The sequence below is a fragment of the Plecotus auritus genome, assembly GCF_963455305.1.
Source record: "Plecotus auritus genome assembly, chromosome: 1".
NCBI classification, from domain to species: domain Eukaryota; kingdom Metazoa; phylum Chordata; class Mammalia; order Chiroptera; family Vespertilionidae; genus Plecotus; species Plecotus auritus.
In genome coordinates, this window is record NC_137770.1 from 174,787,598 (window position 1) to 174,813,869 (window position 26,272).

The 26,272-nt window shown below is 40.9% G+C and overlaps 1 protein-coding gene across 7 annotated transcripts in view; it reads left to right on the forward strand.

The window, feature by feature from the left end:
- The window catches only part of MANBA (mannosidase beta), a 132,225-nt gene that overhangs the window by 10,474 nt on the left and 95,479 nt on the right, over nt 1-26,272 (forward strand). For 2 of the 7 annotated variants that reach the window (XM_080687649.1, XM_080687650.1), the window contains exons 2-5: nt 4,585-4,679; nt 9,010-9,115; nt 9,939-10,109; nt 19,311-19,434. In XM_080687649.1, coding sequence (XP_080543775.1) covers nt 4,585-4,679; nt 9,010-9,115; nt 9,939-10,109; nt 19,311-19,434 — 496 coding nt within the window. Of the gene's footprint in view, nt 1-95; nt 218-2,487; nt 2,622-3,210; nt 3,503-4,584; nt 4,680-9,009; nt 9,116-9,938; nt 10,110-19,310; nt 19,435-26,272 lie in introns of those variants that run through there. The other 5 variants (XM_080687653.1, XM_080687652.1, XM_080687655.1 and 2 more) reach the window with 5 other exon arrangements.

Below are 26,272 nucleotides of genomic sequence, written 5' to 3' on the forward strand. Positions count from 1 at the left end.
GGCACTGGAATTGTTGACAGCATTTGTGACATTGATGGCAGTGTTGGGTAATGATGAGGCATGTGGCGTGGAGCCAGATATGCTGGATCTGCACCAGTAATCCACCTCTTAATAGTCATTTGACTTGGAGCCTTGGAGTCCTAATAAAGGAGTGATGGTAATACCTGCCCCACAGGGTCCCAGACTTCTGTTGTTGCATGATCACCTGGTGTAAAGGGTAAGTTTGTCTGGCATGAGGTACAGTCGTATGGTTGGAAGAATGCAGACCTTGGTGTTAGACTGAGTTGGTTTTGTTCCTGGATGTACTTCTGCTTAGTCGTGGGACCTCAGGAAAGTCACTCCACCTTTTGGAGCCTTAGTGTCATCCTCTATGAAATGGCTATTTCCCATGTTTGTTTTGGAAATAAGAGTGTGTGAGTGCCTGTCTTGGAGGCTGACAGTAAATGGTCAACAAATGATACTGTTATTGTTTTTAGGGTTCATGAGTTTGCTTAACAATTCAGTGACTTACATGGGTCCTTGGTCATCAGATGTAACACTGAGCCACTGTTTGCTTTAAATGGGACTCAGAATTTTAATATGAGCACAGGAGGTCAGAGCAATCTGGAACCAAATTAAGTTGGTTGCTTTCGCTTAGCATTCGGGATAGTTATTATATAAATGTAATCTAAGCCTCTGCCACTTTTACTTTAAGGACAATAAGGTATTTTAGTAAGAGAATTTCTTTTAAAGACTTCAGTTTTTTTGGAGCAATTTTAAGTTCACAGCAACATTGAATGGAAAATAAAGGCAGTTTCCATTACTCCCACACATGCACAGCCTTCCCATTACCAACAGCCCCATCACGGTTGGTACCTTTATTACTATCGACGAACCTACAGTGACACTGCATCGTTATCACTCAAAGGCTGTAGTTTACATTAGCATTCACTCTTGGTGTTGTACATTCTGGGTTCTGACAGATGTATAATGATATGTATCCACCACTACAGCACCATTCAGAGTAATTTCACTCCCTGCTCTGCTCTGTTCATCCCTTTCGTCCCTTTCATCCCTGGCAACCACTGATCCTTTCACTGTCTTTATAGTTTTGTTTTTTTTAGAATGACATGTAGTAGGACTCAAACAGTATGTAGCCTTTTCAGATCAGCTTTTTTTAAATAAGAAAAAAATTTTAACCTCTAAATTCTGTCTAGAAAAAATATATTTGAGAAGATGGCCCCCTCAAACTCAACATGCAGCTTCCCTCAAGGATCTGGGAGACAGGAAGGTGACTTGTGCCCTGAAAGCAGCCCTAAGGCTTAGCAGGTGGACATGTTGCAACTGCATTAGCCTTCACACCTTCCTTTTCATGATATTTTTAGCTGTATTGGGCCGAGTCCATAGTGTAGAGTTATAAATAGGGCTGAGTGGAGACAAATGGGTAATAACTAGGTGCCTACCCTAGATTTTAGATGTGTAAACCTGTGTCCTTAAGTATTTATTCCATGTTTATTCATTCATTCGAGAGGCTAAGTCCTGTGTGTGGGGAAAAGCAGAAAAGGAAACAAGTTGGCTGGCTCTGGTACACCTCATTTAGCAGAAGAAAACCAGACCTTAAACGTCAGTTTGGCCTGGCCAGTGTGGCTCAGTGGTTGAGCACTAATCCATGAACCAGGAGGTTTTTGTTCGATTCCTGGTCAGGGCACATGCTGGGGTTTTGGGCTCTATCCCCAGTAGGGTGTGTGCGGAAGGCAGTGATCAATGATTCTCTCTCATCATTGAGGTTTCTATCTCTCTCTTTCCTGTCCTCTCTCTGAAATAAATAAAAACATATTTTAAAAAATTAAAAAATATATCAGTTTGGTGATTCCTGGTTGTTAGTAAATCTCTTCAACCACTCCCTCCCCTAATAGCTTATCAAAATACTAGAGGTCCGGTACATGAAATTCGTGCACTGGAGGGGCGTCCCTCAGCTCAGCCTGCCCCCTCTCACAGTCTGGGAGCCCTCAGGGGATGTCCTTTGCGGGAGGCAACCAGCTGATCAGGGGAAGGCGCCACCCCCATCACTCTGCTGTTGCTGCCACTGCCGGCCACTGTGGTGTTTTCATCAACATGGACTCCAGTCCCTTCACCACGAAAAAATGACAACTTTCTTTAGGCATTTTCAAGATGACTCTTTCATAGGATATGACATTTCTTTCTTGTTTATTTTTATCCTCACCTGAGGATATGTTTCCATTGATTTTTAGAGAGCGTGAAAGAGAGAGGGAAAGACAGAGAGAAACATCAGTGTGAGAGGGACACTTCGATTGGTTGCCTCCTGCATGAGCCCTGACCTGGGCCCCAGCCAGGGAGGAGCCTGAAGCCTAGATACATGCCCTTGGTCAGAATCGAACCCAGACCCTGCAGTCCTCAGGCCGAGGCTCTATCACTGAGCCAAACCGGCTGGGGCAGGATATGACATTGCTTAGCCCTCCAGCAGTGGACCTTTGTTTTTTCCTCCAGGAGTGAGGTGGAAAACACTAGATCACCTTATTGGATTATTATTACTCAAGTTACCAAGAACACTGTGAGTGGCATACTGGGAGCTTAGCCAATGAGCGGTCAGAAAAGGTATTTCCTCTGCAGCTCACGCAGAGGTATGCTGTGGCTGGGGCAGCCCCAGGCCCCCCTGCCTGTGTCTGCTCCGGCAGCCCCCCATATCTGTCTCTGTCTCTGCTCCGGGTTTTACCTGCATGCACAGCCTCCTCCTGATTGGTTGTGACTGTTACGGTGTCCTGGCTAATTTGCATATTACCTCTTTATATATATAGAATATCTTCTAGTCAGGAACACTTTCTGGCAGGTACTTTTCTTTGCACCTCGATACACACCCAGTGACGAGATGTCTCTTACAGGTTTGGGCTCTGGGCAAGTGCCCAGCTGGCCTTTGCCAACCTAACTTGGTCGTCCAGCCCAGTGGTCGGCAAACTCATTAGTCAACAGAGCCAAATATCAACAGTACAATGATTGAAATTTCTTTTGAGAGCCACATTTTTTAAACTTAATCTTCTTCTAACGCCACTTCTTCAAAATAGACTCGCCCAGGCCGTGGTATTTTATGGAAGAGCCACACTCAAGGGGCCAAAGAGCCGCATGTGGCTCGTGAGCCGCAGTTTGCCTACCACGGGTCCAGACCTTACCTCTGTGGAACCTGACAAAGTCGGCTTTTCTGTCTCTATCTTGCAGTCCCTGAGGAAATCCCCCTGGGCTTGCCCCAGTCAGGGGAGAAGCCCTCTGGTCCACACTGTTTTCCTCTGTGCAGCTGTGGGGATGTACATAGAAGATGCACCGAAAAGCTCTGCTAACCACTTTCCGTTCTGCCTCCTGTCCGGGATCCCTCACCTGGGAGGTAAAGGGTGGAGAATGAGTAGGAGAAGAAGACCTAAGGATATTGAAAGAGAGGACTTGGGGCTGGACCCTCCGTTGGAACAGCTTCGTGAACACCCAGCAGACTGGTCACCTGGTCACCTGGGCAGAGGTTGGCAGCCATTTTCAGTGAAGGGCAAAGGATTAGGCTTCCTGGGCCATGCCATTGTAGCATGAGAGCTGCTATATATACTTGGTAAAGGAATGGGCATGACTGTTCTCCACTAAGATTTTATTTTGTTGACACATGTCCATTCTTACTTTGCTGGCCACACAGAAACAGGTAGTGAGCTGCATTTGGCCTGTGGGTGGCTGACCTGGTCTGGGATAATCCAGGAAACCTGAAGTTTGATGGTATTTGTGCTTCCTGTGTATTCTCTATAGAGACCCTTCTTGTGTTCACTTAGTAAAGCTGAGTGAAAAACAACTTTGGAAATGCTAAGTGAATCCAAGGAGTGGGAGTTTTGCTGACATTCGGGCAGTGGAGGAGAAACATCTGCCTGGGAGGCCAGCTGAGGTAGCAGCAGCAATAAGCAAAGAGAGAACCACAGGGCAGTGAGGGAGTGATGGCTGCACATCAGAAGGTCTGCCTTTCATTTAATGCTAATACCTTGGAGGTTCTGAGTTTGGTTTTAACAAGAGAAGCCAATCTTAATCTCTGCACATGTTGTTTGGTAGAGAAACTATATCATTTATATTTCAGAGCTCTTTCATTTCAGATATTTTGTTGAACTTTAAAAAACACACACGCATTTTAGTACTTTTAGTATGTGAATGCCATGTTCACTTTGTTTCTTAAAAGGATGGAGCTTTAGCCTTGAGGATGAGATTTGCTGGCATGTGAAAAGCTTGTACTCCTAAGCCCATGGTCGGCAAACGGCGGCTCGCGAGCCACATGCGGCTCTTTGGCCCCTTGAGTGTGGCTCTTCCACAAAATACCACGGCCTGGGCGAGTCTATTTTGAAGAAGTGGCGTTAGAAGAAGTTTAAGTTTAAAAAATTTGGCTCTCAAAAGAAATTTCAATCGTTGTACTGTTGATATTTGGCTCTGTTGACTAATGAGTTTGCTGACCACTGTCCTAAGCCAAGAGTTCATTCATTTTTAGGTGATAAGTAGCTATTGTTAATTATTTATTTCTTGTTTAATTAATTTATTTTTGCATATTTAATCATCTACCATAATTCTTATTAACAGGATCCTTACTACAGATTTAATGACCTTAACTACAGATGGATCTCCTTGGATAACTGGACCTATAGCAAGGAATTTCAGATCCCCTTTGACATTAGGTATGTATGTGTGTATGTCTATATCTATACACTGAGTGGCCAGATTATTATGATCTCTGAACGCATAATAATCTGGACACTCAGTATATATATATATATATATATATATATATATATATATATATATATATATATTAGAGGCCCGGTGCATGAATTCGTGCATGGGTGGGATCTGGCCAGCCTGGCCATGGGGAGGGTACATGGGCGGTTGGCCGGCCTGCTTGCTGGTTGAACTCCTGGTTGAGGGAACAATTTGCATATTAGCCTTTTATTATATAGGATATACACTGAGTGTCCAGATTATTATGTGTTCAGAGATCATAATAATCTGGCCACTCAGTGTATATCTATATCTATATCTAATCTTTATTTATGTATTTCTTTCTTTATTATTTAAGCTTTTTTTCTTTCACTGTCTCTACAATAATCTCTTGTTGTTGTTTTTTTAAAATATATTTTTATTGATTTCAGAGAGGAAGGGAGAGGGAGAGAGAGATAGAAATACCATTGATTGGCTGCTTTCTGCACACCTCCTACTAGGGACAGAGCCTGCAATCCAAGCCCGAAACCCAGGCATGTGCCCTGCCAGGAGTCGAACCAAGACCTCCTGGTTCATAGTCGACATTCAACCACCCCACTCTGGCCAGGCTAATCTCTTGTTTTTTAGGTTGCGTATTAGAGAGTTGTTCAACTAAAGCCTTGTACTATAAAAGTGAATATATGATTATATTTTGATTTATATATGAGGATGGTGCCATGGATTGTGAGTCATGAAATTATGTCCTAATTACCCCAGCCGGTTTGGCTCAGTGGATAGAGCATCAGCCTGGCGACCAAAGGGTCCCGGGTTCAGTTCCAGTCAAGGGGACATACCTTGGTTGCAGGCTCCTCCCCAGCCCGGGCCCTGGTTGGGGCTCCTGCAGGAGGCAACCCATCAATGTGTTTCTCTCACCTGGATGTTTCTCTCTGTCTTACCCTCTCTCTTCTACTCTCCCTAAAAATCAATGGAAAAATATCCTCGGGTGAGGATTAACCAAAGAAAAAAAAGGAAAAGAAAAAGAAATTGTCTTAGTCATTTTTTTCTGTGGTTCTAATGAAGTCACCTAGACCTGGTCAGTTCTCTTACCTGCATTTCCCCTCCCTGCTCACAGTAATCAATAGAACATATATATTTATAATATTGTCAAGTAGGACCAGAGATACAGCATTTAAGTGTGGTATTAACAGCCATTGAGACTATTGCATTGGTGTCATATTATCTCGTGAGGCCATGAGGAAAAGCATGTTCTAGTTTTCAGTAATGTTCTATGAAGCAGAATGTAACCCAATTATATCCAGCACTATTATTGCTAAATAAAAAAATTCTTCAGTTCCTTTTATAGGTCTTTTCTGGCTAATTATTTACTTGTCTTTTAAAAGAGAAATAAAGCCAGAATATGGTGCTCAATATTAGAGTTGCTGTGGTCCAGGCTCTTATTTCCAGACTAGAGGCCCAATGCACGAAATTGGTGCACTCGGTGGGGTGGGTCCCTCAGCCTGGCCTGCACCCTCTCGCAGTCCGGGACCCCTCGCTCCTTACCACCCGCCTGCAGCAGAGGTGGGAGAGGCTCCCGTGCTCACCAGCCATGAGCCTGGCTTCTGGCTGAGCGGCGCTCCCCCTCTGGGAGCGCACTGACTACCAAGAGGCAGCTCCTGTGATGAGCGTCTGCCCCATGGTGGTCAATGCGCGTCATAGCGACCAGTTGTTCCGCTGTTGGGTTGATTTGCATATTAGGATTTTATTATCAAATAATGAAAGGGTAATATGCAAATAGACTGAATGGCAGAACAACCAATCAAAGTATAATATGCTAATGATATGCTAAGGCTGTTCAACCGTTTGCTATGACCTGCATTGACCACCAGGGGGCAGACAGTCAACTGGTTGACCAGTCACTATGACATGCACTGACCACCAGGGGGCAGATGCTCCGACTGGTAGATTAGCTTGCTGTGGGGGTCCAGTCAATCGGGACTGAGTGAGATGGGCCAGACACACCCTGGAGCCCTCCTGTGGTCCCTCCCTGGCCCAATTGTGCACCGGTGGGGTCCCTCAGCCTGGCCTGTGTCCTCTCGCAATTCGGGACCCTTGGGGCATGTCAGAGAGCCGGTTTCAGCCTGATCCCACAGGCCACTCCCCTTGGGAGGGTGCCAGACACAGGGCTCATGGCTGGTGAGTGCTGCTGTGGCAGTGCCTCTCCTGATTTGGACTGATTGCGTCCGAGCCCACGGCAGGCACAGTGGGGCCGGGATGAGTGGGAGGGGCAGGTAGGAGCTGCAGGCGGCGTTGGACTGTGGGTTTTGGTCCGATCCCTGCAGGCCACCCAGAGGGACTCCACCTGCGCATGAATTCATGCACTGGGCCTCAAGTACAGGATAATACTTAAAATACCTCTATTAAGGGTCTTCTTTCACAGTCAACTCAACATATCCAAAATTTAACCAAATGACTTTCCCACTTAAAGTTTACTTTATATTCTAACAGCTTCATTGTTTCACTTAATGTAACCCCATTTTCCCAATCTTCAATGCCTAAGGTATTTTTGTCTCATCATATCTTTTCTTCATCCCCCTATATTCAGTCTGTTTCAAAGTCCTGTCAGTTTTTCCCTAGCATTTCTCTTGATTCAGCCCCTTATCCCTCATTTTCAAGTTTCTACCTTTGCCTATACCTTTATTAGTGTGTGCCTGGAATTAGGCCAAAACTACCTAACTAAATTTTTTGCTTGTTCTTTTTATTTTCCAGTCTTTCATATGTAGAATAAAAAGATTTTGATATTGATTTTTACCATGATGTTCTTGCTTAATAATATGTCACTTCCTTTTTTAAAAAAGTATTTATTTATTTATATATTTTTAATTGATTTCAAAGAGGAAGGGAGAGGGAGAGAGAGAGATAGAAAAATGTCAATAATGAATGAGAATCATTGATTGGCTGCCTCGTGCCCTGCTCTCCCCCCCCCTCTCCCCCCCAGGATTGAGCCCACAATTCAGGCATGTGCCCTGATCAGGAATCAAACTGTGACCTCCTGGTTCATAGGTGGGTGCTCACTGAGCTACACTGGCTGGGCCAGTCATTCCCTTTTTTAAAAAATTTAAATTCTTTATTGTTGAAAGTATTACATAAGTCTCCTTTTCCCCCCATTGACCACTCCCTGGGCGCCCCCACCTCCCAGCACATGCCCTCACCCCCCTACTATCTGTGTCCATGGGTTATGGTCATATGCATGCATACAAGTTCTTTGGTTGATCTCTTACCTCCCCCCCCCCGCCCGCCTTCCCTCATAAAATTGAGATAAATAGGAGCGCTACATACATTTAACAAAGATAAATAAGCACAAATAAGATCATGATTTTTCCAACCCACTAATTTCAGTTCAGGGTCCCTCTCGAGGCAGCTCAGGGCACAAGCGGGACCCACCCTGGCTGGACGCCCTTCCATCTCAGGGCACTCACACGGGGACACAGTTCACCTTTGGGAGGTGGGAGGAAACCAGAGTCCCCAGAGAAAACCCACACAGACGTGGGGAGGACATGTACACGCTGCACAGATGGTGGCCTCAGACGGAATTGATTCCCCCCTCCTCAATGTTATAATGAAATGACATAGAACAAAACAACATTTTTCAAGGACCTGCTGTACTTTGTTTCTTTTAATTGTCAAATGAGATTTTATTGTGTGGATATACCACAGTTTATTTATTCTATTCTTTTTTAAGTTCTTGTTTCCTTCTTAAAGTCTTTCCTTATAACATAAACTCTAAAAGGACCGTAGTCTGTCCAACAAGACTATACTACAAAGTAGAAGACACAAAGTTTTCTCTTTGTTTTTAGGCTTGATTGCCAACCAGATCGCTGTCTTCTTAAATTTAGAGACTGTTTGAGTTTCCTGTGAGGCTTAGCAGAGTGCTGATCATATGATATTCACTCATAGATACTCGTTAGTTGGTTAATGTGTTCTCTTAGTGTCAGTGAATTTAATAGTTTGTGAAAACGTTTTGTGTCTATTATTTAATGTGGTTTTTAAAAGAACTTTGTGAAGCTTTAATTTGGAAATTATAGATTGTTCTCATGGTTTTATGGTGATTGGAATATTATGAAGAAAGATAAACATCACTCAATATAAAAATGTATTAAACTAATACTTCTGAAAATTTCAGTGGAAACTGATTATTAAAGATGTATATTTTCTGTGAAATATTTATTCCTTTAGTTCTTAACTAATAAAAAAGGACTTATCTAAGTTAATGTTTTATGCATCCTGTTTTAACAATCTTTTCTTTTTTTTCAGCCAATGGCAAAAAGTGATTTTGATTTTTGAGGGCGTTGATGCAGTTTCAAAGGTCCTGCTCAATAATGTTCTTATTGGGAAAACAAACAACATGTTCAGAAAATATGTAAGTACAAAATAACATCAGGCAAAAACCCCCACTTATAAGTGTTTGTTCATTGTTATTGTGGTAGAGAAAGGTAAGTGTATATTTGCCCATGCAGGCTGGTACAAGCTTTTTGACGCACTGTGTAAGTTACTTTATTTCTCAGTTGACACATTTGTAGAATGATGAAAACACTGCAAACCCTATGGAGTTATTGTGAGGACTTAGTAAGCTCACCATATAAAATGATTGGCACAGTGCTTGACACATGGGAAGCATTCAACAAGTGTTCCCTTCTCCATTACTTGTGATCCAGAGTTTCATGAGAAATGACAATTGACACACCATTTTAAAAGAAAATGTTCCTTTCTGGAATAATGGCACTATGAGATCATATTTTGATCTCTCTTCCCTTTCAAGGGTAGACTTTCTAAAACAAAAATAAGTTATGACTTAGAAATGCATGCTATTTATAGCAAAGAGTCAGGTTGTCATGGAGCGTCTAGGAAATCCTTGACAGTTCAAGGCCATATGCAAATATCCAGAGCAGACATTACAGAGCTAAATATATTTTCTACGTGCCCTGTTCACTAGGACTATCATCTGTCAGTAAAAACAGAAGGAGAAACCTAGAAATCCAAGTTCAGGCAGGAGAATGTACTCAGTTATAGCTAAAAGTCGGCCACTTAGATATACTATTTTGGAAAAGTGCTTTCTCCTTCAAAAAGGCTCACTCTAAAAATTCCAGTTATTATATGCATCTCTTCTTCCATCTTATATATGCCTATATCTAAAATGTTACCCACGAGGCTGCTTCCACATTTTTTCTTTCCTTTTAATTCAGAGTTTTGATGTTACCCATGTGGTCAAAGCCCTAAACTCCCTTGAGCTGCGTTTCCAGTCACCAGTGCTGTATGCGGCCCAGCAGAGCAGGGCTCACATTCGCTACGAGGTGCCCCCGGACTGCCCTCCCAGTGTACAGAAGGGAGAATGCCATGTCAACTTTATTCGAAAGGTAATGGTCTTGCAAATGGATAGGACACTTAATCTTAACCTTTCTTGCCCCCTTCGTGGGATTTGAAAAAAAAAAAAAGAACCAAAAGAGTATATGAATTTTTGTCTTTATCAGTTTTTTTCCTTGATGCATTTTTCAGAATTTAGGTGACATCATAAAAAGAAGTCAAATAGGTGACTGGTAATGTAACTTTACAAATTATTTTTCAATATTTAGATTTATCAAACTCTTCACCAGACTGTAAGGTTCATATTTATTAGTGATTCTTGTTACTAGGGAGCCTTCTGAAAATATTAATATATATATATATATTTTTAAATATTTTTTTATTGATTTCAGAGGGGAAGGAAGAGGTAGAAAGAGATAGAAACATCAATGATAAGAGAGGGTCATTGATTGGCTGCCTCCTGTAGGCTCCCTACAGGGGATGGAGCCCACAACCCAGGCATGTGCCCTTGGCCAGAATCGAACCTGGGACGCTTCAGTCCTCAGGCCGACGCTCTATCCACTGAGCCAAACTGGCTAGGGCAATATATTTGTTGACATGTTCTTGTATTTTACTGGTAGGTTCTAATAAAATATAAAAAAAGGTAACAAAAGTCATAAGAGGATTTTTCTCTGAGTCTGATGTCAGTCTAGTTGACTTGGATTGATTCTAGTTTATGGTTGGATTAGTATTCTATGTGATATTTAGCTTTTTATTTTAAAAATTATTTTAATTGTGGTAAAATACATATAACATAAAATTTACCATCTTAACAATTTTTAAGTGTACAAAGCATATTCACACTGTTTTGAAATCAATCTCCAGAACTTGTTTCATGATGCAAAACTGAAACTCTATACTTATTCAAAAATAACTCATTTCCCCCTTCTCCCAGCCTCTGACTCCCACCATTCTTTGTGTTTCTGTGAGTTTGACTCCTCTAGGTATCTCATATAAGTGGAATCATACAGTATTTGTTTTATGACTGCCTTATTTCACTTACCATAATGTTCTCAAGGTTCATCATGTTGTAGCATATGTCAGAATGTCCTTCCTTTTTAAAGCATGATAATATTCCATTGTATGTATGGACCACAGTTTGTTTATTCAGTCGTCTGTAAATGGACATTGCTTCCACCTTTGGGTATTTTGAATAATGTTGCTATGTGTGGATATACAAATATCTCTTTTGAGACCCTGCTTTCAAATTTTTTTTTAATCTATACCCAGAAGTGGGATTACTGCATTCCATGAGAATTCTACTTTAAATGTTTTGACGAAGTAGCATTTAATTTGAACGACAAATGTCATCACTGGTTTCAGTGTGAAGATTCTAAGTGTATTTCTTCAGCGGCTCGTTGACCAGAACCTCAGTTAATAAATTCTGATTAGTTACGTTAAGCAGCTCTCTGTAGGCTGGATAACGTACCATTCAATCACATTTCCTTAAGATAAGCACGAAGGCCAAAATTATACCCCCATCTCTTTGACTCAGCCTGCCCAGATTTGTGTCGATAGCCATGAGTTCACATGGCTGTAACTGGACAGGGTGTGCCCGAGCAGCCAGGCAACCTGTGGAACACGTGTGTACTTACACTTCTGCTTAAACATCAGCGTTTGTTTTTTGCCTTTGGCTTCAAATGGCACAGCAGTTTTAATACTAGAGGTTGCTCTTTCCCCTCTCCTTTTCCAATCTTTCACCTTCTCTCAAAATGAGGACTTCTTGGATCTTAACGTGAAAAGTTTACATGCTCTATCTATATAGTAGTTTCCCTCTACCCGCTGGTCACTTTGTGGCATTTAAACCACGCTTTCAAGTTAACTAGATAGAACAAAATCCTTCGTCACTGATATCAGGAATCAGACCCAGGTTTCTGCTCTCATAGTGCGTGGAATTAAACTTGGGGCAAACTTGCCAGCAAATGTGTTGCATCTTGGTGTTTCTGGCTAGGTTGACCTAATCCAGTGGGAAGAGGCCTGAATTGGAAACCAGGTCAGGAATTTTGGATCTGAATTCTGGCTTTTCAAACCCAGAGGGGATCTTAGGCAAGTCCATCATTTATGTATGGAGCTAATCCCTTCCCTTCCTTCCTGATTGTTCTGAAGATACACTGAAATATTAATGTAGATGCACTTTCCATACTCTAAGGTGCTATATAGCTATTCCAATTGTGATATTATTTATTTTGGAGACTTATTTCTGTAATTACAGACCTGTAAGTGTATAACTGACAAAATGCCTCAGCTTAGTTTATACACTGAGTGGCCGGATTATTATGATCACTGAACGCATAATAATCTGGCCACTCAATGTATATTTTATATAATAAAAGGCTAATATGCAAATTGTCCCCTCGACCAGGAGTTCGACCAGCAGGCAGGCCAGCTAACCGCCCATGTCCCCTCCCCCTGGCCAGGCTGGCTGGACCCCACCCATGCACAAATTCATGCACCGGGCCTCATATCTATATCATCTATATCTATATCTATATCTATATCTATATCTATATCTATATCATCTATATCTATATCTATATCTATATATCTCTATCTATAGACACATACTGAGTGTCCAGATTATGTGTTCAGAGATCATAATAATCTGGCCACTCAGTGTATAAAGTTAATGGGACAGAGGTGAGGGTGGATATAATGAGGATATGTTACTCTCCATCTATTCTTTGACCCCTCTGCTTTCTCTGCACCAACACAAGTCCCCTCTTATCTCTGCTCCCTTCTCTGGCCAGCTTGGACGGTGGAACCTATCACCTCACCTGCCCTCTTTGGAATATTCCACACCATCCTTCTTGCTTTCCATCTACATCTCTGGCCATTCCTGCTAAGTCTCTTTATCCAGACCAGCTTCCTCCTCTTAAAAGTATTACTCTTCAGTCTTCTCTCTGTTCTAGACACTTTTCTCCTTTTACTTTGTATCCTCTCTAGTCTATTTCATTTAATTTATCTTCATTTCTTCAATAACCCATCGAATTTCCAGTGACTTATTTAAAAAAATATTTTTATTGATTTCAGAGAAGAAGGGAGAGGGAGAGAGATAGAAACATCAATGATGAGAGAGAATCACTGATCGGCTGCCTCCTGCACGCCCCACACTGGGGATCTAGCCTGCAACCCAGGCATGTACTCTGACTGGGAATCGAACGATAGGTCAATGCTCAACCACTGAGCCACGCCGGCCAGGCTCCAGTGACTCTTAATATTGTATTTTCAGTCTGGACCTCTCTTTAATTCCAGACCCGATATTCAGCTGTCTATTTGGCATCTTCACTTGGCTGCTTCATACGGACCCAAGGCTGAGTGTGCCCAACACTGCCCTGGAGATCTAAGCCCTTCTCCCACGGCTCCCTGTCTTGCTGAATGGAATACCATACAGGACAGCTGCTCAGGCCAGAAACCTAGGAGTTATTTTTGATACCTCCCTCTCATTTCCCCCCTCTTTCAGTCCACGACCAAGTCCTTTTGATGATGCGAATGTTACTTAAAACTCTCCAGTGGCTCTCGATCTGCCCACGCTCCATTTCTACTGCCATGCTTGAGTTCAGTGTGTCATCATTTCTTGCATGAAATATTGCCCAGTCACCTGACTCATATACCTACAACCTCATTTGCCTTCCTCCAGTTAATTTCCCACACATCAGCTAGAATGTTCTTTTCAGACAAAAATTATAGCACTTTCCTTCTTAAAACTCCTCAACTGTTTTCTAGCCCTGGTCAGGTGACTCAGTTGGTTGGAGTGTCACCTGCACACCAAAAGTTTGCGGGTTCAATTCCCGACGGAGGCGTGTATGAGAGGAGCCAATTAACGTTTATCTCTCACATCGATGTTTCTCTCTCTCTAAACACATCCTCGGGTGAGGATTAAAAACAACAACAACAACTCTTCAACAACAGAAAAATCTTCAACCCTTTCTCATTGCCTTTAGGCTACAGTCTAGAGCTCTTTAGCTCTGTCTGCCCACAACCACTTTTCCAGTCTTCTCCCATCTCTTCCATTGTTTTCTCTTCATTTCCTGGAAGGTACCACACTCTCTTGTACATGCTGTTACTTTTGAAGGGGATGTTTCACTTCCCTCTCCTCTCAGCACACTGGACAAGTGGGACCCACCCTGCAAGTCTCCATATAAAAGTCGCTATTATTCAGGAAATCTTGTCTTGATATCTCCTCCCCCCACTTGTTCCCTGTCTGTTTCCTTTGTATTTGTGATTATTTATTCAGTGCCTGAATTTCCTGCTGTATTGTGAACATTATAAGCACAAGGACTGTGTCTGATTTGTACATTGATGTATGCCCATCCTAACACATAGAAAGCATTTTACAAATATTTTTGAATAAGTGATAACTTTTATTTGGAGAGGTTGTATGACTATAAGTGATTTGTAGCCCTTATTGGGGAAAATAGTCTGCCTTAGAAGCTGTTGAATATTTTTGCCCTCCTCTTTCTCTCTATTCCTAATAAAAAATTACACATCTGAATTTACAAACTCTCCAATAAATATCCCCGAGATGGGTTCATTCTGAACATGAGAATCTGATATTTATGTGGTGAATTTAAACAGATAGGAATGCTATGAAGTGGTTTTAATTCTTTGTGTTTCCCTGTCATGGAAACAAATTGATTTCTGTCTCTGATAAATACAGTGCTTAGCAAATAATACTGAAATGAGAACAGTTTGGCCAAATCCTCAGGCTGTGTTCAGAAAGATCTTAGTACTTCCTCTGGGGCTTGTTCCTTTTTAAAAGCCGAACTCAATGTCTCACACAATGTAATTAACTGTCTTTTGAAAATAATTTTTTCTTTCAAAATTAGAAATAGAAATTAGTACTAGTTCACTTCTGGTGGGAATGCAGATTGGTGGAACCACTATGGAAAACAGTATGGAGTTTCCTCAAAAAATTAAAAATAGAACTTCTGTTTAACTTAGTAATTATATTTCTGGTAATATACCCTAAAAACCCCAAAACACTATTCAGAAAGAAGCTATGCACCCCTATGTTCATAGCAGCGTTATTTACAATAGCTAAAATTTGAAAACAGTCCAAGTGCCCATCAGTAGATGAACAGATAAAAAAAACTGTGGGACATTTACACTATGGAATACTACGCAACTGTAAAAAAGAGGGACCTCTTACCCTTTGGGACAGTCTGGATGGACCTGGAAAATATCATGCTAAGTGAAATAAGCCAATCTGAGAAAGACAAGTATCACATGATCTTACTTGTTTGTGGAATCTAATGAACAAAATGAAGACCTGAAGCAAGGAACTAACATACCTCGATGTGGGATTTGGGGGACAAGAAGAGATAAACCAAAGACCTTATATACTTATATGCTTGGCACATGGACATGGGCAACAGAGTAGTGAAGACCTGGAAGGGCTGGGAGGAGGGGGTAAGGGAGGGAAAATGGGAGATATCTGTAATACTATCAATAACAACAATAATAAAAAAAAAGTAATTAGTAAAAAGCAGTATAAATTAGAAAAATTCTGCTTGAAAGGGGATTTATTTTAAGGGAACCATCTCGTGCTTTTGAATTTGAATTTTTGTAGATTAAAATGGAAATTGAAATGTGTCTGAAGGGAGAGACAGCTAGCCAGGCTGGATAAGAATGGCCACCTGTGCCAGTGAACTGATTGTTTTTGGGCTGTGAGTTCAGAAACAAGTATTTCTGAATTCATACTAGTGGAAAATGGGGGTTGGCAAGTCTAGCTAGAGTTTCTTAAACCTATTTATAAATATTGTAATCTTCCAATGTATTTCCTCATTCTTTATAGTTATTCCAATTAATTACAATATTCTCTGTAGTTATCTATTTCTTTTTTTAATTTAATAAATCTTTATTGTTCAGATTATTACAATTGTTTCTCCTTTTCCCCCCCATAGCTCTCCTCCACCTGGTTCCCACCCCACCCTCTGCCCTTACCTCCCTCCCACTGTCCTCATCCATAGGTGTACGATGTATGATTTTTGTCCAGTCTCTTCCCGCACCCCCCACACCCTTTTCTTCCCGAGAATTGTCAGTCCACTCCCTTTCTATGCCCCTGATTCTATTATATTCACCAGTTTATTCTGTTCATCAGATTTTTTTATTCACTTGATTTTTAGATTCACTTGTTGATATATATGTATTTGTTGTTCATAATTTTTATCTTTACCTTTTTCTTCTTCTTCCTCTTCTTAAGAAATACCTTTCAGCATTTCATATAATACTGGTTTGGTGGTGATGGACTCCTTTAGCTTTTTCTTATCTGTGAAGCTCTTTATCTGCCCTTCAATTCTGAATGATAGCTTTGCTGGGTAGAGTAATCTTGGTTGTAGGTTCTTGCTATTCATCACTTTGAATATTTCTTGCCACTCCCATCTGGCCTGCGTAGTTTCTGTTGAGAAATCAGCTGACAGTCATATGGGTGCTCCCTTGTAGGTAACTAACTGTTTTTCTCTTGATGCTTTTAATATTCTCTCTTTGTCTTTTGCTCTTGGTATTTTAATTATGATGTGTCTCGGTGTGGTCCTCTTTGGATTCTTTTTGTTTGGGGTTCTGTGCGCTTCCTGGACTTGTAAGTCTATTTCTTTCACCAGGTGGGGGAAGTTTTCTGTCATTATTTCTTCAAATAGGTTTTTAGTATCTTGCTCTCTCTCTTCTTCTGGCACCCCCATAATTCTGATGTTGGTATGCTTGAAGTTGTCCCAGAGGCTTCTTGCACTATCTTCAACTTTTTGGATTCTTTTTTCTTTTTGCTTTACCGGTTGAGTGTTTTTTGCTTCTTTGTATTTCAAATCTTTGACTTGATTCTTGCATTCCTCTAGTCTGCTGTTGGGTCTCTGTATAATATTTTTTATTTCAGTCAGAGTATGTTTAATTTCTAGTTGGTCCTTTTTCATATCCTCTAGGGTCTTGTTGAATTTATTGACCTTTTCTAGAAAATTCTTGAAAAACCTTATAACTGTGGTTTTGAACTCTATATCCAGTCGTTTGTTTTCCTCCATTTCTTTCGTTTGTGATCTGTTTCTTTGTCTTTGCATTTTCGTTGCTTCCCTGAGTTGGTAGGGTGGCTTTGTGTGCTAGGTGTCTTTTATGGGCCAGTGGGTCAGCCTCCCAGTTACCTGAGGTGGACACTCTTGGTGCACCCCTTTGTAGACTGTGTGTACAGCCTTGTTGTAGTTAAGTCATGATTGTTGTTGGTGTCACTGGGAGGAAGTGACCTCCAGGCCAATTGGCTGTGAGGACCCGCTGTGTCTATAATGGAAGAACTGCTGCACTAGAGACACACTTAGGGGGCAGGACTTGCTTCAGTGGGGCTTTGGTGCTCACTGAGTCTGCCTCTTGAATGTGTCATTTATGGATGTGAGTAGTTGAAATCTGGTGTTGCCTCACACTGACCACTAGATACACTAGCTTCTGGATCTCCAATGGGGTGCTGGTCAGCTACTGTCTGAGGCCACCCAGCAGGAGGTACAGCAAGAACTACAGTTTTCTCCTTTTTGCTTGGGGTTTGGAGGTTTTGGAGCTGTCTTACCAGAGCTGCAGTTGGTTTGGTTAAGCTGCGATAGGGCAGGCCATTTATATGCAAAAGCCGCTGCAAGGAGCTTGGGTGGGTTTGTAGATTGTGCGAGGTGGGGTCTCAGGGCGTGACTAGGCTAGGGCGTGGCAAACAGCGATGGCTGCCAGTAAGACGGCTCTGCGTCTCTGCATTTCCAAGTCTCCGCGTGTTTACCCCAGCACAGTAAACAATGATTGCTGGGTGCACCTCTGCAAGAAAGCCACCCTCCCTTTCCGACCCAATGGCAGACAGTCCAGCTTCTCCCCGTAGGAGTTTGGGTCCCCAGTGTCTCCCCAGAAACTGGATTTCAGAGTAATTGGGAGCTTGTCTCCCTTCGGGTTGAAAGAAGCAGCGCACCCAGACTCCTGCCGCCAACCTGATTCGTGCGCCTTTGTACCTCAGCTTTTCAGCACTTGTGCACGTCTCAGTGCTCTTTGCTCTTTCCTTCTAGTTGTAGAAATTCCACTCAGCCAGCTTTCCCGTGGTTCTGGGTGATAGACGTTTAGTCTTTTAGTTGTAATTTTGAAATAGTTGTGCGAGGCAGCAGTTTAGGTTTTTACCTATGCCGCCATCTTGGTTTCTCTGTAGTTATCTATTTCTGTGTAACCAATAATGCCAAAAGTTATCAGCTTAAAGTAACATTTATTGTCACAGTTTCTGTCAGGAGTGTGTGGCTTAGCTGGGTGTCTGTGGCCCAAGGTCACTCATGGGGTTACAGTTGAGCTGTGGGGCTGCAGACATCTCAAGGCTGACTAAGCCTGACGTGTTTGTGCCTAAGCTCCCTCGTGTAGTTACTGACAGGCCTCAGATTCGCTTCCAAGCTCACCCCTATGGGCCTCTCTACAGGGCTGCCTCACAACATGGCAGCTGGCTTCCCCTTTAGCCAAGAGAGAGTGGGAGAGAGCACCCCAAACAAAAGGTGCTGTCTCTTATAACCTAATTTTGGAAGTTCTCACCTCTGCTGTATTCTGCTAGTTAGAAGTGATTTACTAGGTTTAATCCATACTCAAGGGGAAGGGTTTCCATAAGGTCATGAATATCAGGAAGTGATCATTGTGGGCCATTTTAGATCCTGTGTATAGGATAAACACACACACACACACACACACACATACACACACACACAGAGAGACTTAATTCTGTGCTCATCTCCCCAAATTTGTATATTGAGGTCATAACCCTCAGTGACTCAAAATGTAATCCTATCTGGTCTTTAAAGAGGCGACTGAGAAGTGAAGTGAGACCATTAGAGGGTAGGTCCTAATCCAATATGAATGAGGTCCTTACAAGAAGAGGAAATTTGGAAGCAGAGAGACACACTAGAGATGTGTGCATGTGCACGGAAAAAAGACTGTGTGAGGGCACAGCAAGAAGGCACAGTTTGCGAGCCAGGAGAGAGGCTCCAGAAGAAACTGTCCCTGCCAACACCTAGATCTTGGAGTCCCCAGCTTCTGGAGCTATAAGAAAATAAATGTCTGTTGTTTAAGCCATCCAATCTATGCTATTTTGTTATGGCAGCTCTAGCAAACATTTTTACTTTTATAATATTTTTTACCTTTTTTACTTATTTTAAAAGGAAAGGTTTTTTTTAAAACAATGTTTAAGTTTCATGGTAATCAGAATTTATCTCCTTTTTCCCCCTGTGCAATTACAGGAGCAGTGTTCCTTTAGTTGGGACTGGGGCCCTGCCTTTCCGACCCAGGGCATCTGGAAAGATGTCAGCATTAAAGCCTATAATATTTGTCATCTGAACTACTTCACGTTTTCCCCTAAATACGGTAAGCTAAGAGATGTGATTGCTTGCTTTACTTTTCTGAGCTTCTTTTGTGTTGCAAGAATTGGGTTTGCAATTTGAATATATAGATTTACTTTTCAGAGACTTACTTTTAAAAAGCTTGTGATACATTTTATTTTAAAAAGTGAAAAATGTGTACAAACTGGGATTTGTCATAAAAATTTACACTATAAAGCCGGCAGGTAGGTAGGTGGATACCTTTTAACATATTTTGAAAAGAAAGGAAGGTAGAAGGAACGAAAGTGCGATTAGCTCTAGTTTTCCTGAGCTAAGTGTTCTTTCCTAAAAGAAGTGGGCCTGCTGGTTTGAGCTCCTTCCCGCCTCCTCTGTGGGCACTTTCAGAACGCCACTGTGCCGAGGTCTTGGTTTGCTGAAAGTGTCAGTCTGACTTCCTGTCACTGCAGTTTCTCCTCTGAAGACCATGACACACCAGCCTTGTTAAGAGTTAAAAATAAACTGGAAGGCAAGTAAGTTTTGTAAGGCACAGTGTACTACTTATTCCATTGAAGGAACTATTCACAAGAAAGAAGCATTGAATAAAAGCTCAGAAATCTCACAGATGTCAGGGAATCAGTTAGGAGCTGGTCAAATATTTGTTGACTGCTTTGCCCAGCACCGTGTTTGTTTGGCATAGGAAAGAAAGAACCTCATTCTCACACGTGGATTGGGCAGAGAGGGGAGATACACGTGATTACCAAACCAAACAGATTGTGTAATGGTCTTCCGGGATGGGAGCCCCCAGGGTTCAGAAAGTCAAAGATCTGTGAGGATTTGAGAAGTGGGGGAAGTCAGCGTGAATGAAGGTGGATCTTCAATGGTAGCTGACGATGCTTGATGCTCAGTTAGTTCTGTGCAGACCTAACTGGATGACATCAGTAGGCAAGAATGTGGTGTGTCAGTACAGGAGTCCTGCTATTTTTAGGTCCTGGCAACTCTATATTGCTATTCAATCAAACCTGCTATTCATTGGAACCAAGTCTGTGTTATTTAAAGGCAGAAATAGTTGATATTTGAGGAGGTCATTTGGTGGTGCTGGTATTTTTTAATGTTAAAAGGGTATTAAAAGATCTCATTTAACATGCACCTATAAATGTGGCTGTTTTAACTCTCTAGTGCTTCTCAAACTATTCTTCAGAGGTGTAACCTGAACTGAGTCATGCTACTAAATTCAAATAATAGTTCATTCTTTCGCATCCCTACCCACAGTTTTTCTCAGTTTACAGGGTGGGGCAAAGGAGGTTTACAGTTGTGAGTACTCAAAACAGTTATTCTTGTGTTATTATTTATTATTTATCATATTAACAACTGTAAACCACTTTTGTCCCCTCCTGTGTATAATAAGGTTTAGTTTAAGAAGGGGTCTGATTTTGCAAAAAGGTATTTATTTAATAGTTTTGAAGCTCACTCATTAGTGTTTGAGGTGGTTAGCAAAAAGTACTGAGTTCCAGAGACCCTGATACCTGAAAACATTTGAATAACATTACTTTAGTTTAATTAACATTTTAAAATATGAAGCTAAACATTTCTTCCTGAATATGAGTCATTAGAGTTCAGTTTATTAGTCACTAGTGACTCAGTGAATTTTATTAGAATTAAATCAATTAATTTAAATGATGCTTAAAATTTAAATTCATATAATCAGTTTCCCATAGCAACTTTATTTTTAATGTTATATTACTGCAGTTTATTTTGTACTTAATATAGAGAAAAATATGGTTCCTGTTCAAAAGATGTGCCCTGTGCATATTAAGTAGTGATTCTTTTTTTTTTAATGGAAAAGATAATTTTTTAAAATTTATTTTATTATTTTTTTTATTTTAATACATATGTGTACTTATTCCCCCATTACCCCCCACCCCCCACTCATGCCACACCCACCTGTTGTCTGTGTGCATTGATTAGGCTCATATGCATGCACACAAGTCCCTTGGTTGATCTCTCCCCCTTACTCCCACCGACCCCCTCCTTCCCTGAGGTTTGAGGTTCTGATCGACGTTTCTCAGTCTCTGGTTCTGTTCTTGTTCATCAGTCTATGCCGTTCATTATATTCCACAAATGAGTGAGATCATGTGATATTTATATTTCTCTGCCTGGCTTATTTCACTTAACATAATACTCCCCATCTCCATCCATGTTGTTGCAAATGGTAGGAACTCCTTCTTTTTTACCACAGCGTAGTATTCTGTTGGTATTTTTTTTAATCCACTCATCTGCTGATGGGCATTTAGGCTGTTTCCAAATCTTAGCTATGGTGAATTGGGCTGCTATGAACATAGGGGTGCATATATCCTTTCTGATTGGTGTTTCTAGTTTCTTGGGATATATTCCTAGAAGTGGGATCACTGGGTCAAATGGGAGTTCCATTTTTAGTTTTTGAGGAAACTCCATACTGTTCTCCACAGTGGCTGCACCAGTCTGCATTCCTACCAGCAGTGCACGAGGGTTCCTTTTTCTCCGCATCCTCGCCAGCACTTGTCGTTTGTTGATTTGTTGATGATAGCCATTCTGACAGGTGTGAGATGATACCTCATTGTTGTTTTGATTTGCATCTCTCTGATGATTAGTGACTTTGAGCAGGTTTTCATATGTCACTTGGCCTTCCTTCTGTCTTCTTTCCAAAAGTATCTGTTTAGATCAGTTGCCCATTTTTTGATTGGGTTATCTTCTTTTTGTTAAGTTGTATGAGTTCTCTGTAAATGTTGGAGATTAAACCCTTATCGTTGATATCATTGGCAAATATGTTCTTCCATGCAGTGGGCTTTCTTGTTGTTTTATTGATGGTTTCTTTTGCTGTGCAAAAGCTTTTTATTTTCATGTAGTCCCATTTGTTTATTTTCTCTTTAGTTTCCATTGCCCTAGGAGCTGTATCGGTGAAGAAGTTCCTTCGGCATATGTCTGAGATTTTGCTGCCTGTGGATTCCTCTAGTATTTTTATGGTTTCCCGTTGTATGTTTAAGTCCTTTATCCATTTTGAGTTTATTTTTGTGTATGGTGAAAGTTGGTGATCTAGTTTCATTTTTTTGCATGTATCTGTCCAATGTTCCCAACACCATTTGTTGAATAGACTGTCTTGACTCCATTGTATGTTTATGCCTCCTTTGTCAAACAGTAACTGGGCATAGTGGTTTGGGTCGATTTCTGGGTTCTCTATTCTATTCCATTGATCTATAGGTCTGTTCTTGTGCCAGTACCAGGTTGTTTTAAGAACAGTGGCTTTGTAATACACCTTGATATCTGGTATTGAGATCCCACCTACTTTGTCTTCTTTCTCAGGATAGCTGCAGCTATTCAGAGTCTCTTTTATTCCAGATGAGTTTTTTGAAGGTTCGTTCTAGGTCTGTGAAATATGCTGTTGGTATTTTAATGGGAATCGCATTGAATTTATAGATTGCTTTGGGTAGTATGGACATTTTGATGATGTTGATTCTACCAATCCATGAACATGGTATGTTCTTCCATCTGTTCATGTCTTCCTCCATCTCTTTTTTAAGTGTCATGTAGTTTTCCACATATAGGTCTTTTACCTCATTAGTTAAGTTTATTCCTAGGTTCTTAATTTTTTTGGTGTGATGGTAAATGGGATTGCTTTTTTAGTCTCTCTTTCTGTACATCCACTATTGGTGAATACAAATGCCATAGATTTCTTGGCGTTAATTTTGTATCCTGCTACATTGCCGAATTCATTTATTAAGTCTATTAGTTTTTTGATGGAGTGTTTAAGGTTTTTTATGTACAATATCATGTCATCTGCAAATAAGGACAGCTTTACTTCTTCTTTTCCAATTTGGATGCCTTTTATTTCTTCTTCTTGTCTAATTGCAATGGCTAATACTTCCAGTACTATGTCGAACAGGAGTGGTGAGAGTGGGCATCCCTGTCTTGTTCCTGTTCTTAGGGGAAATGGTTTTAGTTTTCGCTCATTGAGTATGATGTCAGCTGAGGGTTTATTATATATAGCTTTTATTATGTTGAGGTATGATCCTTCTATTCCCACCTTGTTGAGAGTTTTTATCAAGAAAGGGTGTTGGATTTTTGTCAAATGCTTTTTCTGCATCAATTGATATGACTATGTGATTTTTATCTCTCAATTTGTTTATGTGATGTATCACATTTATTGATTTGCAGATATTGTACCATCCTTGCATTCCTTGGATAAATCCTACTTGGTCATGGTGTTTGATCTTTCTGATGTACTGCTGGATCCGATTTGCAAGAATTTTGTTGAGGATTTTGGCATATATGTTCATGAGGGATATTGGCCTGTAATTCTCTTTCATTGTGTTGTCTTTATCTCGTTTTGGTATTAGGGTGATGTTGGCTTCATAGAATGAGCTTGGAAGTGTTCCTTCCTCTTTTTTATATATATATATTTTATTGATATTTTACAGAGAGGAAGGGAGAGGGATAGAGAGCTAGAAACATCGATGAGAGAGAAACATCGATCAGCTGCCTCCTGCACACCTCCCACTGGGGATGTGCCCGCAACCAAGGTACATGCCCTTGACTGGAATCGAACCCGGGACCCTTGAGTCCACAGGCTGACGCTCTATCCACTGAGCCAAACCGGTTTTGGCTGTTCCTTCCTCTTGAATTTTTTGGAATAGTCTGAGGAGGATAGGTTTTAGTGCTTCCTTGAATGTTTGGTAAAACTCCTCTGTGAAGCCATCTGGTCCTGGACTTTTGTTTGCTGGAAGCTTTTTGATGACTGCTTCAATTTCTTCCATAGTTATTGGCCTATTGAGATGTTTAGATTCTTCCTGATTGAGAAGAAAGTTTTGGAAGTTTATATTTTTCTAGGAATATGTCCATTTCCTCCAGGTTGTCCATTTTGTTGGAATAGAGTTGTTCATAGTATTTTTTAACAATCCTTTGCATTTCGGTGGGGTCTGTTGTTATTTCACCTCTTTCATTTCTGATTTTGTTTATTTGGGTCCTCTCTCTTTGCTTCTTGGTGAGCCTGGCTAGAGGTTCATCAATCTTGTTTATCCTTTCAAAGAACCAGCTCTTGGTTTTGTTGATCTTTTGTATTGTTTTTTTTTGGTTTCAATGTCGTTTATCTCTGCTCTGATCTTTATTATTTCCTTCCTTCTGCTTACACTGGGCTTTTCTTGTTGCTCTCTTTCTAACCCTTTGAGTTGTAGGGTTAGGTAATTTATTTCCATTGTTTCTTGTTTTTTTTTGCAGTAGGCTTGTAGAGCTATGAACTTCCCTCTCAAGACTGCTTTTGCAGTGTCCCATAGATTTTGGATTGTTGTGTTTTCATTGTCATTTGTTGCCATGATATTTTTTATTTCTTCCTTGATCTCTCTGGTAACCCAGTCATGGTTTAATAGCATGCTGTTTAGTCTCCATGTGTTTGATTTTTTTGGATTGTTTTTATTGTAGTTGATTTCCAGTCTTATGCCACTGTGATCTGAGAAGATGCTTGATATGATTTCTATCTTCTTGAATTGAAGAGACTTTGCCTATGACCCAACATATGGTCTATCTTTGAAAATGACCCATGTGCACTTGAGAAGAATGTATATTCTGTGGCTTTGGGGTGAAATGTTCTGAAGATGTCAATTAATTCCATCTGGTCTAGTCAGTCATTTAGGATTGATGTTTCTTTGCTGATTTTTTGTGTAGAGGATTTGTTCAATGGTGATAGTGGGGTATTAAAGTCTCCTACTATGATTGTATTACTGTCAATTTCTCCTTTGATATCCTCCAGGAGTTTTTTTTATGTATTTGGGTGCTCCTGTATTGGGTGCATATATGTTTACCAGAGTTATTTCTTCTTGTTGGATTGTTCCTTTTAGTATTATGAAGTGGCCTTCCTTATCTCTTGTTATGTCCTTCACTTTGAGATCTAATTTGTCAGATATAAGTATTGCTACCCCAGCTTTTTTATCATTTCCATTTGCCTGAAAAACCTTTTTCCAACCCTTCACCCTTAGTCTGTGTGCGTCTTTTTTTCTGAGGTGGGTTTCTTGTAGACAGCAGATACATGGGTCGTGTTTCCTAATCCAATCTGTTACCCTATGTCTTTTTATTGGGGCATTTAATCCATTTACATTTAAAGTTATTATTGATAGGTACTTACTTGTCACCATTTTTATTCTTTACCCCTGTGTTCCTTCTTCGCTTCCTATTTCTTTTGCAGCAGACCTTTTAGCATTTCTTGCATTGCTGGTTTGGTGGTAATAAATTCCCTTAGTCCTTTTTTGTCTGTGAAGCTCCTGATTTCACCTTCAATTTTGATTGATAGCCTTACTGGGTACAGTATTCTTGGATTCAGACCCTTCCTTTGCATGACTTTGTATATTTCATTCCATTCCCTTCTGGCCTCATGAGTTTCTGTTGAGAAATCAGTTGCTAGTCTGATGGGGGTTCCTTTGTAGGTAACTTTCTGTCTCTCTCTGGCCGCTTTTAAGATTCTTACTTTGTTGTTGGTGTTTGCCAATTTATTTATAATATGCCTTGGTGTTGGTGCTTGGGGGTTCATTTTGCTTGGGACTCTGTGAGCTTCTTGGATTTGTGTGGGTTTTTTCTTCCCTATATCAGGGAAGTTTTCTGTCATTATTTCTTTAAACAAGTTTTCTATTCCTTGCTCTGTTTCCTCTCCTTCTGGAACCCCTATCATGCGGATGTTGTTTTGTTTCCTGTTGTCCCAAAGTTTCCTTAGGCTCTCCTCCTGCTTTTTAATTTTTTTTCTTCTAGAAGCTGCTCTACTCGGGTATTTTTTCCTACCTTGTCTTCTAGCTCACTGATGCAGTCCTCTGCTTCTTCTAGTCTACTCTTGATGCTTTCTATTGAGTTCTTTACAGCAGCGATGTCAT